Consider the following 19,771-nt stretch of genomic DNA (forward strand, 5'->3'; position numbering starts at 1 on the left):
AGTGTGAAGTCATTGATAGCTTGGTAAACTATATTTTCAGAGTAGCTTCCCCAACACTGGTTGCAATATAAAATACAATGTTGGATATAGCAGATAACAGAAAAAAACTTGAAGGTAGATCATATTTGATCAAGAAGTGAATGCAATCTATGCTGTCGGAGTCAAGTGGAATGCAATGTACTCCAGTGCCTCAACAGAATAGACAACGTTATTGATGTTAGAAGCAAACCTTTTGAGCAGTTATGGGGAAATGACTCACTCCTCTATTCAAACCAGACAAAGCAAGAAAAAAACATGGTGATAAAGTTTCAGGCAGAGAGGAATAAAACAGGATGGACGAAAAGGAGAAGAGAGTGAGAAACAGAAGAGACAGACAGGGAGAGGGTGTGTTTGAGTTTGAATCAGTGAGAAAGATCAGAGGATGTGAGAGTTATGAGGGAAAGAGTGAGACGGAGGGAGTGAGAGAAGGAAGAGCGAGAGTGAGTAAGAGCGAGAGAGTAGGGAGGGTTCAAGGGGGCTGGCTTTGGCAGGAACCACAGGAGGTCCAGGTCCTATAAGAGGAGGCCACTGCATTAGCCATCACACACACACACAGTAGGACCTACCTACCTGCTGTCACCCAGTCATAATACAGGAAGTTAGCTGATCAGCACTGAACCATGGGAAAACAGAAGATATTCATGGACAAGCTGGCACAGACTTTCCAGATCCGTAACTTGCTGCTGCGCCAGGCCATGGCAGAGTGTCTGGGTACCCTCATCCTGGTGGTAAGAGCTCTGCGATCTTTTCACCTCACTGACGTCCTAATTTACCATATTGATGTTCAAGTTATCCTCACTCAAGCCTTTCTCAGAAGAGTAGATTGCATGTTTTACTGTGATGATTCATTGCCACAAGAAATATTAGTTTGTGCGTATTCAAACCTCGAGACAAAATACTACTGGATTAACAATAACCTGTGTATCGACTATTGTTGTTATGCCAAGATGTGAGAGTGATGGACACTGGTAAGTGAAACCAACGTCAGTGAGCTGCTCACAATAGATCTTCCTCCACTGTCCATGTCCCCATACCGGTCTCAAACCAGTGTTCCTCTGCTCATAAACACGCGACCATCTTCCTTGACAACGTAACAACTATTTGAGCTATACAAAAGGTACCAATTGGATTGCTCCATCGGCAACATTTCAAGCTAGATGTGGAGTGAACTTACGCCACGTTCTTAACTCCATTAGATAAGTTCAGCATGGCTTTACAGCTTTTGCTAGCCTTTGCACTTGACCTCAAATTCTCTGGGGTCGGGAATGTGAGCCTCATATAGGCACCTATAAATTAAACTCCTTGAGTGTTTATGAAAATATGATTGCTCTTGTTGACAAGAACATGGACACATGATCTTTACTCTGCATAATGATCCAGGACTCACCTTGCAACCTCGTGCTCTTCTGCTGTCGTATTTGAGGTGTGTGCATGTTTACAGTCGCTAATGAAATAGTCTTTCACATTTTTCTGCCTTAAAAGGAAATTTAAAAAGGGAAAAAATGAGATTTTATTTTATCTACCGATATACACAACCTACATTTTCAAAGTCAAAGAAAATTATAAAAAAGTTACGTTTTCAGAAGATTATGCCGGATTTTTCCTTTAACTTTTTACCTCCTTTCTGTGGATATGGCCAGTACAGGTAGTCAGTGCAGATAGGCCATACAGATAGTACAGGTAGCCATTGATTAGCTATTCAGCAGTCTAATTAATTGATAGAAGCTGTCTCAGAGCGTGTTGGACTTACACAATAAACATTTTGGCACCATGATGTTCAAATAAACATCTTTATTTTAATTTATTTTTAGCCTCAGTTTTTTAATTATTCCTGCACCGTGCGGGTCTCGATCTCTTCCGGTATTCTCATTTTGATTCCTACGCACCTGGAACTGAAAATATTTAGTATAAAGGACCGTATAGTAGCACAGACGGTCTCCTATAATTTACATTCAACTGGTAAAAGTTGATTGTGATATGATTAAGTCTTTGGCAATTTTCTGGGCCTTTCTTAGACACCACTTGGTATAAAGGTCCTGGATGGCAGAGAGCTCGGCCCTAGTGATGTATTGGGCCATCCGCACCACCCTTTGTAGAGCCTTGCTGTCGAGGGTGGTGCAGTTCGCCATACCAGGCGGTGATGCAGCCAGTCAAGATGCTCTCAATGGTGCAGCTGTAGAACTTCTTGAGGATCTGAGGTCCCATGTCAAATCTCTTCAGGAGGAAGAGGCACTGTTGGGCCCTCTTCAAGACTGTTTGGTCCATGTTAAAGCGATAATTCATCCCAAATCTATATTTGGATAGCATTTCCCATAATTCCCCTTGAGTTATGTCTTAAGGCCCATGGTGACAGAATCCCCAATAATCCATTATTTACTTCTGGTTACAACCTGGAGTTAGCATATTAGCATCGTCAGATTTCATGAATGTAATAAGACAGATCGATGTTAGCAAAGCTGCACCGCAAGCCAAAACTTTATCAAATACTTACATAGAACCTGACCATGTTTATTCCCTTCGAGAATGTAGTTATTTCTGCAATAAGTCACATTTTCGAATGTTTGATACCTTCTATGTTTACTGTTCAGTTTTGTTCACACCTGTTAATCAATACATGTCTATTTCCTGCCCCAGGGGGAGTGTCTTTACTTGCATCGCTTTTAGCTATCTACGCCCCATTGTTTGGACATTAGAACCTTGTTTGTTAGGGAGAGATAATAACCGAAAGAACTGAGATATGTCTGACTGCTTAGAGGAAGAGGCAGAGCCCCCCCCCCAACTGTTTCCTGTAGTCCACGTTCCGCTCATTGGTCTTGCTGACGTTGAGGGAGAGATTGTTGTCTCTGACCTCCTCCCTGTAGGCTGTTTCATCGCTGTCGGCCTACTACCATCGTGTCATCGTGATGGTGTTGGAGTCATGCGTGGCCACGCAGTCGTGGGTGAAAAGGGAGTACAGGACCGTGCTAAGCACACACCCCTGTGAGGCCCCCGTGTTGAGGGTCAGTGTGACCAGAGGTGTTGTTGCCTACTTGTAGCTTGGAGGGGACTATTATGTTGAATGATGAGCTATAGTCCATTAACAGCATTCTCACATAGGTATTCCTCTTGTCCAGGTGGGAAATTGTGTCATCTGTGGATCTGTTGGAGCGGGAATGTGAATTGGATTGGTGTGTGTGTGTGTAGAGCTTTAAGTTGGCTTTAATGGAACTGACAGATTAAATCTTCCCTCGGTTACTGACAGACCTTAGCCATCCGCCATGTTAAATAAACAAACAAGACAAACTAAACAACCCCTGCAATTTGTTTCTTTATCTTGCTCTAGCAGTAAATGGCCACTTAAGAAAATGGGTAGTAGTACTTTAAGCACCTACCAGATAATACAGCCAGTGTGGCCTACAACCTGCAGGCTTTTTAGGCTGTTAAGTTTCACTTCTTTGCTCTGAGAGAAAGAGTTGTTAGAGAGATGACTCAGTCTTACTCACGGTCGCAGGCTCTCTCACACCTGTTTTACAAAGCGTTTCTTCATTGCCTAACGTTATTGCAGTACATTTTCTCATGCCGCGAAAGGATCTCTACAATCGATGTCCATCTAGAAAAGCCTTGCATTGGTTCGCTAAAACAGGACCAACTTTCAGCGTCAGAAAAGGAACACAAGCGCCAGAAACTTGTTGCACCAGTTAAGCGTTGTCGTAAAAGTACTATTTCTTATAAGGTAGTAAATAGACGTAGACAGGTGTTACACTGCTAATAAGAAAATTATGTAAATCTCCAGCAGGAGCATGGATGGAAAAGCACTGTGTATTAAACCTGTTACGTCACTGTCTAAGGCACTAGTAGCAGGTGTGGCATGTCTATTTAATAAGTGCTATGTCAAACGTGGATTGCAGTATTGGGAGTGACAGCAACAGCGCAATGGGTGAAACCTGAACATGCCAAATATATTCACGCCCTCCAGGACATATATAGACGTCACCTGTCTTCAAGATATACTAATGACTGACTAATGTAATGACTGCGTGAACAGACAGGCGCTTTTGACTGATACTCAGGTAAAGGGAGGCGGAGGAAGGAAGGATGGGCAGGGTGTGGTCCCGTGTGGCTCAGTTGGTAGAGCATGGTGTTTGCAACGCCAGGGTTGTGAGTTCGATTCCCACGGGGGACCAGTACGGGGGAAAAAAAATGTATGAAATGTATGCATTCACTACTGTAAGTCACTCTGGATAAGAGCGTCTGCTAAATGACTAAAATGTAAAATGTGTGTTTCGTGTGTGTGTATGTGACAGGTAATGTGTGTGTGCGTATTACATTTGTCATGCACAGAGCTATACCCATGCATATGGAGAACAGATTTCAGCAATAGCAGGATTTGGAAAATAGTCAAACTAAACGACAGTTGTTGATTAGACACAGCTGAATGGCTCTGGTGTCTCTGTGGACATTTCCTTGTCCAGGTGGTCGAAGGGGAGACAACAGGCACTATTTGTCCCTGAAGGTCAGCGGGGTGACAGGTCTTTCCTGAGATCTCCCACTGGGCAAAAACTGGTTGAATCAACATTGAATACATGTAATTTCAACAAAGAAAATTGTGATGACGCTTAATGAACATGGAAAACTGATTGGATTTACAAAAAGTAATGTTAAAAAAAATGTTTTGAGTTGCTTTTTCACACAACTTTTAACCTAAATCCAATGACATAGTGTTGAATTCACCTTAATTGACAACTTAACCAAATGTAAATCAAAACTAAACATTGAACTGATGACTGTTCCCAGTGGACTAACTGTGTCACCTTTGTGTGACAGGTGGTTGGACACATGTCCTTCTGGCCCCAGCGATGGTGTGCATGTGCACCATCCAGAGAACAATGCAGTCCTTACATAAACCCAAGAGCTAGGGTGGGAGAAAACAACAGCGATAAGCTTTCTCTTTATATTACAGCTCCATCTATGAAACAGTCATTGTGTGCTATTCTCTGCTTAAATTGAAGGGATGAGAGACCACATGCTGCCACACGAAACCATGGCTTACCACCCCAAATCATGACTTCCATGCCATGTTACTAGGAGTGACGCTCCACTGGAAAAAAGTTTGACGACTTCTTCACACAGTATTTTATTCACACACTTCACTCTTCACATTTCCTTTTGTCCCAATAACAGTTTTAATGTATATGGATGTTGGAAAAGACTGACGGCAACAAAAGCTACCCCGAAATGTCCTCTCCCTGTGACTTCTTCCCTCCCTCCATTGCTGTTCACTAAAAGGGAACGCATGAGTGACCAGGTGTATCGGTAGACACTCAGAATGAGGACACAGCATGAACTGCCTGACAGTCTGGGGGAGTAAGTGTGCAATGTAGTCATGTAATGTCATGGCGTAATGCTGTCATGACATGCTGTCGCTATCACCACCAGGCCACTTAGAGAGCTGTGATTTAATTTAGGACATTATCTTGTTAGGTGCTGTCTTTTAAGTCATTTCTTACGGCATCATGAATCATAGTGAATAACCTTTTGGTGGAATTTGATCAGGCTAATTCAGTTGGCATTTGGCTCCATACTGACATGTTATCAGATGCTTCTGACATTAAGATCCCTTTGACATTTAACTTCATGTCTAACTAAAGATGGGCCCCTCTGAAGATGTGGTATTTTTCCAGCCAATCGGAAGCATGAGGCCCGCGGGGCTAATCAGGAGCCAGAGTTTACACTGACCCCAGTGATGTTAAACCATCCACTAGATGCCAAGCCCTCTGTCGAGACAGTTCCTTGCAGCTCGTCTCAACGAATGTGCCCTGTGGTCTGAGAGCAATTCATCTGCTTCAGGGGGCCTTGCGACTGGCTGTTTCAGCACATGCCACACACTACTGTTATCCCCATAGTAATGGACACACACACACACACACACACACACACACACACACACACACACACACACACACACCATATATACATATATACAAGTTGGCGTGCAAACACACTATGCGGTATGACCACCTTGGCAACTCTATAGCTAATTCACGACCATGACAGTAGCTCCCGAAACTGACTTCCTCTCACTGCATCAATCCTTGTTTCCATTCTAGAGCATATAAAACAAGGTGTTTCCTGCCAGCATATACATATCAGGGTGTAAATATGTAGTACACTTGTTTTTAATCAGATACATCGGTGTCTGAAAAATGACCATAATTTGGACTGGGACAATGAAATGTCAACACGGACAACAATTTCACAATTTCCTCCCCTTATACCTGTTAATACACAATAGAGCCCATTTAAATCATCATGGCAACCAGTTTCACTGATAATGATTGTATTCCCTTTCTGACCTGCACATACCTTCAGGGATGAAAAGTAGTAAATCTAGGATATCCATTTGTGTATCATGTATACTGACAAAGCCTCTTGAGTGACTTATATAGAGTGGCTTGTGAAAGTATTCACCCCCCTTGGCATTTTTCCTATTTTGTTGCCTTACAACCTGAAATTAAAATAGATTTTTTTTGGGGGGGGTTTGTATCATTTCATTTACACAACACGCCGACCACTTTGAAGATGCAAAATATTTTTTTATTGTGAAACAAACAAGAAATGAGACAACTAGCCCCTGGGATTTTTGCCCATTCTTCGAGGCAACACTGCTGCAGCTCCTTCAAGTTGGATGGGTTCTGCTGAAGTACAGAAATCTTTTAGTCATACCACAGATTCTCAATTGGATTGAGGTCTGGGCTTTGACTAGGCCATTCCAAGACATTTAAATGTTTCCCCTTAAACCACTCGAGTGTTGCTTTAGCAGGATGCTTAGGGTCATTGTCCTGCTGGAAGGTGAACCTCTGTCCAAGTCTCAAATCTCTGGAAGACTGAAACAGGTTTCCCTCAAGAACTTTCCTGTATTTAGCGCTATCTATCATTTCTTCAATGCTGACCAGTTTCCCAGTCCCTGCCGATGAAAAACATCCCCACAGCATGATGCTGCCACCACCATGCTTCACTGTGGGGATGGTGTTCTCGGGTTGATGAGAGGTGTTGGGTTTGCACCAGACATAGGATTTTCCTTGATGGCCAAAAAGCTCAATATTAGTCTCATCTGACCAGAGTACCTTCTTCCATATGTTTGGGGAGTCTCCCACATGCCTTTTGGCGAACACCAAACGTGTTTGCTTATTTTTTTCTTTAAGCAATGGCTTTTTTCTGGCCACTCTTCCGTAAAGCCCATCTCTGTGGAGTGTACGGCTTGAAGTGGTCCTATGGACAGATACTCCAATGTCCGCTGTGGAGCTTTGCAGCTTCTTCAGGGTTGTCTTTGGTCTCTTTGTTGCTTCTCTGATTAATGCCCTCCTTGCCTGGTCCTTGAGTTTTGCCCTATCTTGGCAGGTTTGTTGTGGTGCCATGTTCTATCCATTTTTTAATAATCGGTTTAATGGTGCTCCATGGGATGTTCAAAGTTTCAGATATTTTTATAACCCAACCCTGATCTGTATTTCTACACAACTTTTTGTACCTGACCTGTTTGGAGAGCTCCTTGGTCTTCATGGTGCCGCTTGCTTAGTGGTGTTGCAGACTCTGGGGACTTTCAGAACAGGTGTTAATATACTGAGATCATGTGACAGATCATGTGACACTTAGATTGCACACAGGTGGACTTTATTTAACTAATTATGTGACTTCTGAAGGTAATTGGTTGCACCAGATTTTACTTAAGGGATTCATAGCAAAATGGGTGAATACATATGCACGCACCACTTTTCCGTTTGTCATTTATTTTTATTTTTTTTATTTAAAAAAAAAAAAAATTTTACTTCACCAATAGGGACTGTTTTGTGAATGTCCATTGCATGAAATCCAAATAAAATCCATTTAAATTACAGGTTGTAATGAAACAAAATAGGAAAAACGCCAAGAGGGATGAATACTTTTGCAAGGCACTGTATTGCAATGTGTTAACATAGCATTGAGTAAATGTTTGCCTCTGCTCTGGCTTTAAACACATCTAGTGCTCCTCATATGCAGTCATTACAATCTTTTTTTTACAGACAATGTTGATGATCATTGTTTGTTGGTACCCATGTTATTTTTTTTGTCTCTTCCCTCTCTTGACAGATGTTTGGTTGTGGTGCAGTGGCTCAGCTGGTGCTTAGTGGAGGATCTCATGGCATGTTCCTAACCGTCAACTTTGCTTTCGGCTTCGCTGCCACCCTAGGGATCCTGGTCTGTGGCCAGGTATCAGGTACAAACCTCATATTAGCAATATATGCGCATTAATTACCTCACCAACATGTTTAGGTGTAGAGGTTCTCCTCGAGCAGATTTGTTCCCATGAGTTGTTCCTAGGCTGAGTCATGTCTCTAAGTCTTGATCCTAAATGTCTGTCCTGCTTTGATGTTAACAATCTCTCAACATGTGTGTTTCCTAGGAGGCCATCTCAATCCGGCAGTGACCTTTGCCCTCTGCCTGCTTGGGAGAGATCGCTGGAGAAAGTTCCCAGTCTACTTCGTCTTCCAGACACTGGGAGCTTTCCTGGGCTCCGGGATCATCTTTGGTCTGTACTATGGTGAGTCCTCGGGACTGTCCAGGGATGGACAGGAAGCATCTGTTGGAGTCAACTCTTTGAAAAGTCTTAACTTAGACATAAGGTCGAATCTGTGTACAACGTAACACCTCGTTACAGTTGATGTTATATCATAATGTGTGTGTGTGTGTGTGTGTGTGTGTATTCTCCTCTCAGACGCTCTGTTGAACTATGCTGGAGAACTCATTGTTACCGGGCCCAACGCCACCGCTGGCATCTTCGCCACCTACCCTGGCAAACATCTCACATTGGTCAACGGCTTCTTCGACCAGGTAAGCCCCTTTCTTCCGCATACAACCCCCAAACTGGTTGGATCAGGAATTAGAACTACTAGTATATTCGGAATTCTCCACGTTAATGGAGGTATCTCTATCCCAGACGATTGGCACTGCAGCATTGATCGTGTGTATCCTGGCCATCGTGGACCCCCATAACAATCCCATTCCCCAGGGCCTGGAGGCCTTCACGGTGGGCTTCGTGGTGCTGGTCATCGGCCTGTCCATGGGCTTCAACTCTGGCTACGCTGTCAACCCTGCCAGGGACCTGGGGCCACGCCTCTTTACCTCTCTGGCAGGCTGGGGTACCGAGGTCTTCACGTGAGTCCTCCCCCAATCCTCTTTCTCTCTCTGCATGCATCTGGTTCTCTCTTCACCTCTCTGCCCACTTCACATGTATTCTACCACTATACATCTACCACTCGGTATCCATTTCCTGGTTAGAGGTTTGTACATTATTGATATAATGATTAAACAAAATGGGAGATGGTGATGATGGATCGAACAGGTAAAAGCAGAGGAGGCAAATATTTAAAAAAAAAATCTCTCTCGCACAACTTCTTGGATTCGTCTCTCTCTCACTCTCTCGCTCTCTTTCTCTCAGTGCCAATAAGTGCTGGTTCCTGGTGCCCATCTTCGCCCCATTCCTGGGAGCCATCATTGGTGTGGTGGTCTATCAGCTGATGGTTGGCTTTCATCAGGAGGGAGAGGTTCGTGACAGGAAGAGCCAGGAGGAGAGAGTCAAACTGGCCAACATGAACCCAAAAGATGCCCTAAAGGAAGAGATGTTATGAGCCTCAAAACCTCCACCACTACCACTACCAGCATCCCATACCCCTAAGCTCAGCCTCAGTGGGGTACAGTATGGTCTCCTTGAGGGCCGGTGGGTCCCTTTTCACTCTTAACTCTGACGGCTGTGTGTCTGTTAGTCTGTAAGGAGACAACTACAGTACGCACACACATTATGGACATCAATCTTACTCTAAAATGTTGTCACAGTACATCTGTCTCTAGGCGTCCTTTGTCTTACATTGTAGCTGTATAGTGTCCTTAAGTAAGAGGGGAGAAAGTAAAGACTCAAACACAGAATTATATTAATTCAAAATGTTTGGAAACAATGGAAGTATATAGCCTAGTGTCTTTAGCTCTTCTGTTTGGACAGTATTTTATGTTTTATACTAACATAGCGTTTTAATGATCCCGTTGTATTTATATGCTGTAGACAGATTGTACATGTGTCCAGATCAAATGAAAAGTGTACGTTTTAGTGAGTCCATGAATTTCAATGTCAACCAGAGGCCTCATTTCCTAAGATTTTTATACTTTTTATTTTTTATTAATTACTAAACTTAATTTTTAAGCCCACGTTTTATCAGAATTATTTATAAAAAAATCTGTCAGTGGTTTCCTCCCTAGTAAGCGGTTGCTTCCAAGGTGCACCATGGCGCAAAGATATGCTTGGCAGGATGTTATATACTCTAGTGTCTGCAGACAGTATCGTCAGTGGAGGAGGAGAGAGAATGCTGAGTGACACACACAGATTTGATTTCAGCTGCCAGTGAGGGGTAGGACTTGCAGGAGGTATGATTGTAAATGAATTTGATCAAGCTATGTAGCCTATTGATTCCTTCCTGATGAATAAATAAAACAGTTTTGTTGTGTCTCTATAATACTAACCACCTAGCAATTTTATTAACTTGCTTTAGCTAGCCAGCTGGAAAGGTTCCCAATCTCCCAACCCCATAAACTAGCTACCAAGCCATTTCAGACTATCAATCATGTTGGAGTAGCTTGTCTATATTAGCTGCCATGCCTGCCGACAAGGTTGCTAGTCTTTAGGGTTATAATACTATATACCAGTGTGGCAGTTGTACTAAACTCCTAAGGCATAACAGTTTTTAAGGACTCAATGAGCATCATTCATTAAAATGGCAATTGAACAGGTAAAGAGGCATGCTTAGATAACCTATGCAGAACAATATACATATTTTTTGTATTATATTTTTACATAGAATTAGGCATAATGATTATGGCTCTAGATTGCATGAAAAAGCTGTTTGAGGTGTTTGGAAAATGTTGTTTAGCAGATGTTATTGTGGGTGTAGCGAAATGCTTGTGTTCCTAGTTCTAACAGTGCAGTAATATCTAATAATACACACAACTCTAAAAGTAAAATAACGGAAGTAAGAAATATATATATATATATATATATATATATTTTTAGGATGAGCAATGTTGGAGTCTGGAATAGGTATATGTGCATATATACAGGGTTGGGGTGTAACGGATTACATTTAATCCAAGAAGGAGAGTGATGGAGTGCTGCATCAAATGACCGGGTCTCAACAATCACTCGACCTCAACCCAATTGAGATGGTTTGGGATGAGTTGGACCACAGAGTGAAGGAAAAGCAGCTAACAAGTGCTCAGCATATGTGGGAACTCCTTCAAGACTGTTGGAAAAGCATTCCAGGTGAAGCTGGTTGAGAGAATGCCAAGCGTGTGCAAAGCTGTCATCAAGGCAAAGGGTGGCTACTTTGAATAATCTCACAAATAAAATATCTATTTCTTTGTTTAACACTTTTTTGGCTACTACATGATTCCCTATGTGTTATTTCATAGTTTGGATGTCTTCACTATTATTCTACAGTGTAGAAAATAGTAAAAATAAAGAAAAACCCTGGAATGAGTAGGTGTGTATGTATATATATATGTGTATATATATATGTGTATATATATATATATATGTATATATATATATGTATATATGTATGTATATGTGTGTACGTATATATGTATATATATATATGTGTGTACGTATATATATATATATATATATATATATATATATGTGTGTGTACATGTGTTTTTCTTCTGCATACCTCTTTACCTGTCCAATTATCCTTTTAATGAGGGTGTCATTCTGACTGTTGTAAATCACACATCTCAATGTACTGCACTAACATGGCTAGGATATTACATCCAAATTGCAACACAGTACATGGAATCACAACACACATCATCAATACATGTGGTATATATCATGGCATCATAATTAATACACATATCATAATATTATCATAAGGTGCCAGATTACATTTAAACAAATTATTTTTCTGAGCTGTCTGTATCTTCCTGATCCTACGTATGTGTTTTCTCATAGTTTTGATGTCTTATTATTATTCTACAATGTAGAAATAGTAGAAATAAAGAAGAATCCTGGAATGAGTAGGTGTGTCCAAACTTTTGACTGGTACTGTATATATATCCATAGATTCTTGAAGAATATAACTTGTAAATGCCTCATAAGCTTAGTTCAACTGTCATACTCCATGAGAACCCGAAACATAAACTGTTTTTTTTCTCCAATATTTGTAAACATTGTAAATGTAAACAAACACTGTATAGCCTCATAACATGGTTAAAACTATACTTTTTATATAATCGATGGCCAGTCCTTGCATCCATAGCTCTGTCTATTCATCTGAGAGTGGTTATATTTCTCCAGGCCCATCCCTCATCTTTTTACCAAAAGAGAGGCTGGGCGACCATTTTGTTATTGTTTCATCTGTGGATTTGCCCTTTAAACAGCTGCATATTATCAAGATATCAAAGTGTCACCAACAAAAGGTCAACAAAAGACCTATAGCAAATGCAGCATATGGCATTCATTTTTCACATGTAAATAGCACTTTTCAGTAGCGCTCAAAGCATGTCATTCCATGAGTGCAGCATTTATTTTTCAACTTGAATCAATGAGCCCAATCAGTCCTCCATGACAATAGAGTAGGGTTGGCTAATAAATCCTTCGTTTTGGGGTCATGCTCAGGTAAAACAATTTGGCTAATCTATACTTCCATATTTCCAAGTGGTATAACATTTATTGGTCATCATTTAATCGTATTATTATATGTAGTAGAAAGTGATGGGTTAGAAGAAGCCCACGTAACCAACCCATAAAGTAACATTTAACATCCATATATGGCCAGCTATGTAAACTTTAACACTGATTTATCCTGCAATCGATGTTGTTCAATTGGTAACATACATTTTTGTCTTCTTCTAATGCCTCTTAAGGGGAAAGTAATCTAAAAGTAACAGAATGTAATCAGATTAAGTTACTGAGTTTGGGTAACCCAAAAGTTACGTTACTGATTAGAATTTTGGACAGGTAACTAGTAACTGGAACGGATTACATTTAGAAAGTAACCTACCCAACCGTGTGTGTGTGTGTGTGTGTGTGTGTGTGTGTGTGTGTGTGTGTATATATATAGCGTTCAAGCAGCATCCTTTGATTGTTTCATGGCGACACAGCCCTTTGACATCTCATGGGTCAGAGAGATGATTACCACTCTGTTCCGTTCCTTCATCAGCCAAACCTGATGGCTTTCCCAACATATGAATACAATTGAGTTCATTGGGTTCGATTGCCAGCATTTCTTGCTCGTGAATATTTGCAGTATTAAGATATGTCAATAAAACCATTGCCATGTGTCAACTTTACGTGTACTGGTTTTACAGTCAACTGCTGATTTCTGTCCTCTGAAAGCAGAAAACACATGACCTGTAACTCTTCATCTGGCTCTTGGTTTTCAAATGGAGAATCTGTACCTTGGTGCTAAATGCCTGTGCTGTGAGGCCATTTGTATTTTGTTAGTTGGGCCAGGGATATTTTTTTTACTGTCATTATAATGAAGTGATTTTTATGATGTGTAAATGTAGGTAATGGGATGAGGTTTCATGTCTTGTCCTGTTCTCTTCTTCTTCTCCTTTCTGACGCCGGGTACTCACACATGACTGTCTGCTCACTCTGCTGCTTGGCAGATTAAGATTGTTGCTTTTTGTCTAAACTCACCCGACATCCCGTGTTTCTTCATTGTCTAAAATTATAACACTATTCTATGAACATCCATTCATTTCATCTTAATTTCAATTGAGTGAAAACTGTAGCTTGCTGTGTCAAACCAAGTAAGTCAACTACCAGTTCCTTCTTACTGCAACACAACTTTTTATCCCAAATATCCGTAACAGTAAAGGGACTGGTTATACCCTGCACTTCATTCATACAGGCACTTCCATCATCTGTCCTAAACTGATCTGAATACAGATATTACAGACATATCCTTTCCCAAAGGGCAACAGAATCCTGTTATCCTGCTAATAACTCCTTACTACATTCCAACTGAGCTCAATTTTTCCATAGAAGTGGCAGTAAACCGTAGTATGCACCATGTTGTGCATACCTCGATGAGGTTATTTGGTGGATAACGTAAAGTACTGGGGAGAAGAATATAATCCCCCTGAATTTGCATGGTTGAGGTTTTGGCTTGGCAACAGGTCAGAATCATGGTATAACTCATAAAATGCGACAGGTCTGAGCAGAAGCAGATACGCACAGGTCATCTGGTGATGTTATTGCAGATGCAGCGAAATGCTTATGTTTCTAGCTCCAACTGGGCAGTAATACCAAACAATACACATAAATCCCAAAAATGTAAGTAAAGAAATTACGAAATATCAGAATGAGCAATGTTAGAGTCCGGAATGTTTATGATGGTGAGAATGTACATTATATGAATAGAAAAGGTGTGTACAGCAGTAGATATACTATAGGATGAGCCTTGACTAGAATACAGTATATACATATGAAATGGGTAAAACACTCTGTAAACATTATTAAAGTGACCAGTCTTTAATACATGGGGCAGCAAGTCTCTAAGGTGCAGGGTAGAGTCTGAGCAGAAGCGGTAGCCGGCTAGTAACAGTGACTAAGTTCAGGGCAGGCTACTGGGCGGAGGCCGACTAGTGGTGACTATTTAACAGTCTGATGGCCTGGAGATAGAAGCTGTTTTTCAGTCTCTCTTTCCCAGCTTTGATGCATCTGTACTGTCTCCGCCTTCTAGATGGTAGCAGGGTGAACAGGCCGTGGCTCGGTGGCTGAGGTCCTTGATGATCTTCTAGATGGTAGCAGGGTGAACAGGCCGTGGCTCGGTGGCTGAGGTCCTTGATGATCTTCTCCTTGCTGTGACACAGGGTGCTGTAGATGTCCTGTAGAGCAGGCCGTGTGCCCCTGGTGACGCGTTGGGATGACCGCAGCACCCTCTGGAGAACCCTAACCATTACAATACCACAAGTGTTGCTCTCAAAAGATCAAATTCACTTTAAAGTCTTGCTCAATCTTTGGATTTCTCCCCTGCTTATTGCTGACCTACAAAGACAAAGTATGTTATTGCAGAATGGGATCTGTGCTGTTACATTTTAGTGTCGGTAAATCCGGTAAATAAAACAAACAGCAACCTGTAAATAAATGACATAGAATAAGAGGAAAGGGGAAGTAAGTGGTTAATGAGACAACGAATACAAAGATGATCAAATTCAGTTTTACATTTCCATCTTACACGTATCTGTTTTATTGTGTTTGTTGGGTCCTGCTGTGTGATGCACAGGTGTGGAATAAGGACAATAAGCCTGATGTATTTCTTCCTCTGTTAATGCTGTTTGAGTAGAGCAGCAAACACACACACACACACACACACACGATCTCTCTCATTCTCTATCTCTCTTACATGACAGACACACATATTTGGGTATTTGGGTCTATAAGTCTGTTATCTTTGTGGCCTGCATTTAGACTGAGCCATGTATCAAATTAGCTGTTCACTAACAAGTTCACTAACATATGACTTGATGGTAATGTGTAGTAAACTGTGGGTATGATACAGTAGTTCATTGTGTTGCATGCCATGCATGCCTTCAGGAAGTCTCAAACAGGCATATCAGCTGAGCTTCTCTTACTAACCTCATATCACAGGTGACTGGTGGCACCTTAATTGGGGAGGACGGGCTCAAAGTAATGGAATAAATGTAATGGCATCAAACACATTGTTTCCATATGCTTGATACCATTCCATTCACTCCATTCCAGTCATTATTATGAGCCGTCCTCCCCTCAGCAGCCTCCTGTGCCCCATATTATATTTATGATCTCTTCTCCTTTTGGTAAATGTAGCCTGCCACCTTTCAATACAGTGTATCCACCAGTTCTCTCTCTCTCTCTCTCTCTGTCTCTCTCCCTCATTCTCTCGCTCTCTCTGAGATGTGAGCTAAGCCCAGCAAACCTGGATTCATCCACTAACCGACTGCTACAGCAACTGACTGCCTGTTGTGGGGATGTGTTCTCCATCATAAGCAGCATTCCCTCGGATGCACATCTCCGACTAGATAGGACTCATAACAGTGTTATGCATACCTCCGACTAGACATCCGATAGGAGTCATAACAAATTGTGTGTGACTGCAAGTTACATGCTCATCCAGAGGTGGAAAATGCTTATCCAGAGGTGGAGCTCCTTGTGGCCGATGATTTTAATGCAGGAGAACTGAAATCCATCTTACCTCATTTCTACCAGCATGTCACCTGTGCAACTAGAGGCTAAAAAACTCCAGATCACCTTTACTCCACACGCAGAGACTCCTACAAAGCTCTCCCTCCCCCTCCATTTGGCAAATCTGACCATAACTCTATCCTCTTGATTCCTACTTGCAAGCAAAAACTCAAACAGGATGTAGCAGTGACGCGCTCAATACAGAAGTGGTCCGATGAAGTGGATGCTAAGCTACAGGACTGTTTTGATAGCACAGACTGGAATATGTTCCGGGACTCAGCCGATGGCATTGAGGAGTTTACCACACCAGTCACCGGCTTTATTAATAAGTGCATCGATGACGTCGTCCCCACAGTGACCGTATGTACATTGTCGTGGAAAATTGCAAGATTATATTATAATCTTGTATTGCATTCTAATGGTTGTTTTATTCGACAGAATAGAGTATTCTGTTAACTATTGTGTGTGTGTTTTACTGAGGAGGGCCTCTATGAGATAGCACTGACAGAGGAGATTTACGATGTCTTTGGGTAATAAAGCCTAAAGAGCATTCCAGATAACATGAGCTAATGGTTCTGTTCTATACCGTACCAGGAACGAGATTAGAACCTCATTTTAGGGACCAAACTGAACGATAATTTATAGCGAATGCTATCTTGCCCTTTCCCACTTGGACAAAAGGAAAACCCACGTGAGAATGCTGTTCATTGAACGCTGAGCTGTAGTCAACACCATAGTGCCCTCCAAGCTCCACTAAGCTAAGGACCCTGGACTTCCTGATGGGCTGCTCCCAGGTGGTGAGGGTAGGCAACAACACATCAGCCACGCTGACCATCAAGACGGGGGCCCCTCAGGGGTGCGTGCTTAGTCCCCTCCTTTACTCCTTGTTCACCCACGACTGTGTGGCCATGCATGACTCCAACACCATCATTAAGTTTGCTGACGACATGACGAAGGTAGGCCTGAGCCCTCAGAACCTCAAAAAGTTATACAGCTGCTCCATTGGGGCTATTTTGCCTCGCTGATCACCGCTTGGTATGGCAACTGCTTGGCATCTGATCACATGGCGCTACGGAGGGTGGTGTGTACGGCCAATGCTGGCACTAAGTAGTTCTGTTGTTCATGTACCCTCAGTTTACAGTGATCAGATCCTATTTTCACCTCCAGTGCAATACAATAACCTTAGCTTGGGCTTGTATTTTCCTTAGGCCAGGTTGTGCCAGCCAAGGAGGTTGTCTGATCAAAGTATTTGCACCTGGCCTAATGTCAGCATTGTACAACACGTTTATAAGCCAAAGAGATTGTGGGATAAACGTATATTTCTTTAATGTTCTTCAAGGTGGCTTTATTTCATCAATCAGAGCAGAAGAAATACATGAAGACAGAAGCTTTCCCACCTGAGAATGCCTTGTTCTCAAACCTCTCCTATAAATGTCTCAATGATTTACTGTAACCTTTCATGTCAAAGCCATTGTCCTGGCAACTGTAAACTCATGCCATTGGACAAATTCTATGAAATGTGTTTGGGGGGGGGTGCTACATGTGCCCTTCAGAAAGGAAATGAATCCAATACCATTCAGTAACAGCGGTATGTGTCTTTTAATAACTTGTGAATGTTTTCTTTCAAAACTAAATTGTTATCATAGCTAGTAACGACTTGCAGCTCAGACCACAATTTCCAATTGACACAGAGTATTTCAAAATCAGCTTCACCCTACCTTACAGTCATTATATTGCTTTCTGTTTTGGCCTGTAAAAACATGTTTGTGTTGTTTAAGTGGGTTGTCTCCCGTTTAGGTGGGTTGTCTCGCACAGTCTCTGCTCCAAGCAGCTTCTCAAGCCCAGTTGGTGCTGGGCCCAGTGCCTCACAAACATACACCTGGGGGGATGGAGGATGCCATGTGCGGGCCATGTGTGCTGACCCAAAATCCCTCTGTACCAGCACTCTGGGGCTATAATACACATCAAAACCCTATCCAAGAACCAATGGAAAGAACAGGGAATGAGTGAAAACAGAGGCAGTCATCTTTGGCCATTTGACAGGTCAACTAGTCAGCGTACCTGTACACAAAAGGGTTTGGCCTTTGGGTTTGGCATGCAAGCATGAACAGTAATACTTTGGAAAGCAGCATGGAAATACTTTCCCACATGTGTTCACTGATATATAGAGTGTGGTGTTTTGTTTGTCTGAGAATTCCGGGCAATTCCTGTAGTCCGCAAGTGCAGTCTAATTTCACCTTTTTACCATGTGAAGAACTCTGCTCACTGAGTGAACTGTCTCCCTGTGGTGTACTATAATCCTAAATCCCTCAGAGAGATCGATCCTCTCTCAATATGAAAGCCTGATGTGTCCTCCGCACTGTATCAAATATGGTGCCTTCCATTATTGTTCTTATGAGAGGGACCTTTGAGAAGCACATACTTTCCCATAGCATTTTTGTGGGGTCTTGTCGTCAAATTGATAAAAGTCACACAGATAAGATGGAGGTAAACCACCAAGAACAGGGGCAACAGTTCATTGCTTTTAGCATTTCTCTGACAAAAAATCTCACCTGACAATTCCGTTGTGTACCACACAACATTGCACAAGCTACAGATCTTGCTGAATGCTACATTTCTTGCTCACTGAAGTAGTGAAATGACCAAACCCTGTGAGACCAAACCCTTATTCTCTTAGGGGCTGATTCCGACATAGGAATTTAAGCCTTTCTTACGCATGCCTTTCCCATGCACTTCTCAGTATTTGGTATTCAGACTTAGCTTATTGAGTCGTGTAACGCGCTCTGCAGTTGTGGCTACCTTGAAAACAGATTTTCTTGTAGAGTTTTCATTCAGTAGGGTTTTCAGTAGATTTATCTTAAGCCATCCCTTTAAATATGGTTTACCTTTTAGTTCGAATTTCGTCGACGGACTCGAGAGAACGGTCTCAGAATATTAAGGATCAATGAAAGGAAGGCATCTAAATATATGCATATTCGTCTCCGTTTCAGCACCAATAGGTCGATTTCAAAAATACTCTGATCTTGTAGATTATTTAGGTTTAGGGAAGTATTTATGAATCACAACAAAAAAAACTGTTTGGAGAGCCTTTACGCACAAAATAAAGGAAACGGTAGTTTGATTCATTCAGTTGTTCAACCCATGGTAATGTGGAAAGAGGAGTCTACATACAGTAGAATTATAATAGGGAGAATAATGTACAATAGTAGGCTATACCACAGAGTTTCTAAACCCAGAGGAGCAACATCGTGAGACTTCCGGGAGCACTGGCAAAACAGACCAAGCAAACCAGGCTGTTTGTTTTTATATTATCAACCATTACTAATGATCCTCAGCAACAACCACGCAGACGTGACGGCGTTTACAGAGGAAGGAAATTAAGATAAACTAAACAATGTAATTAAATGTAATGATCATGTAAACTTTACCAACTGAAGGGAACTAACAGTAAATTGGCAGTTGAATATGTGTTGTCATTAGGCCTACTGACGGTCAAGACTG

At 41.8% G+C, this 19,771-nt stretch overlaps 1 protein-coding gene across 1 annotated transcript; it reads left to right on the forward strand.

The window, feature by feature from the left end:
* Nucleotides 1-578: 578 nt before the first annotated feature.
* LOC106580153 (aquaporin-3) lies at nucleotides 579-10,556 on the forward strand. Its single transcript, XM_014160893.2, has 6 exons — nucleotides 579-767; nucleotides 8,143-8,269; nucleotides 8,456-8,593; nucleotides 8,768-8,883; nucleotides 8,990-9,207; nucleotides 9,491-10,556. The coding sequence occupies exons 1-6, from the start codon at nucleotides 660-662 to the stop codon at nucleotides 9,678-9,680; spliced, it is 897 nt and encodes a 298-aa protein (XP_014016368.1). The 5' UTR covers nucleotides 579-659; the 3' UTR covers nucleotides 9,681-10,556.
* The last annotated feature ends 9,215 nt before the right edge of the window (nucleotides 10,557-19,771 follow it).

This window comes from Salmo salar, chromosome ssa20, assembly GCF_905237065.1.
Source record: "Salmo salar chromosome ssa20, Ssal_v3.1, whole genome shotgun sequence".
NCBI classification, from domain to species: Eukaryota; Metazoa; Chordata; class Actinopteri; order Salmoniformes; family Salmonidae; genus Salmo; species Salmo salar.

Excerpts from the sequence above, each read along its gene's own strand:
- LOC106580153 (XM_014160893.2), top strand. The coding sequence starts at position 660 with ATGGGAAAACAGAAGATATTCATGGACAAGCTGGCACAGACTTTCCAG. Across the intron at positions 8,594-8,767 it reads CATCTTTGGTCTGTACTATG|ACGCTCTGTTGAACTATGCT; the intron begins GTGAGTCCTCGG and ends TTCTCCTCTCAG. Across the intron at positions 8,884-8,989 it reads TCAACGGCTTCTTCGACCAG|ACGATTGGCACTGCAGCATT; the intron begins GTAAGCCCCTTT and ends TCTCTATCCCAG.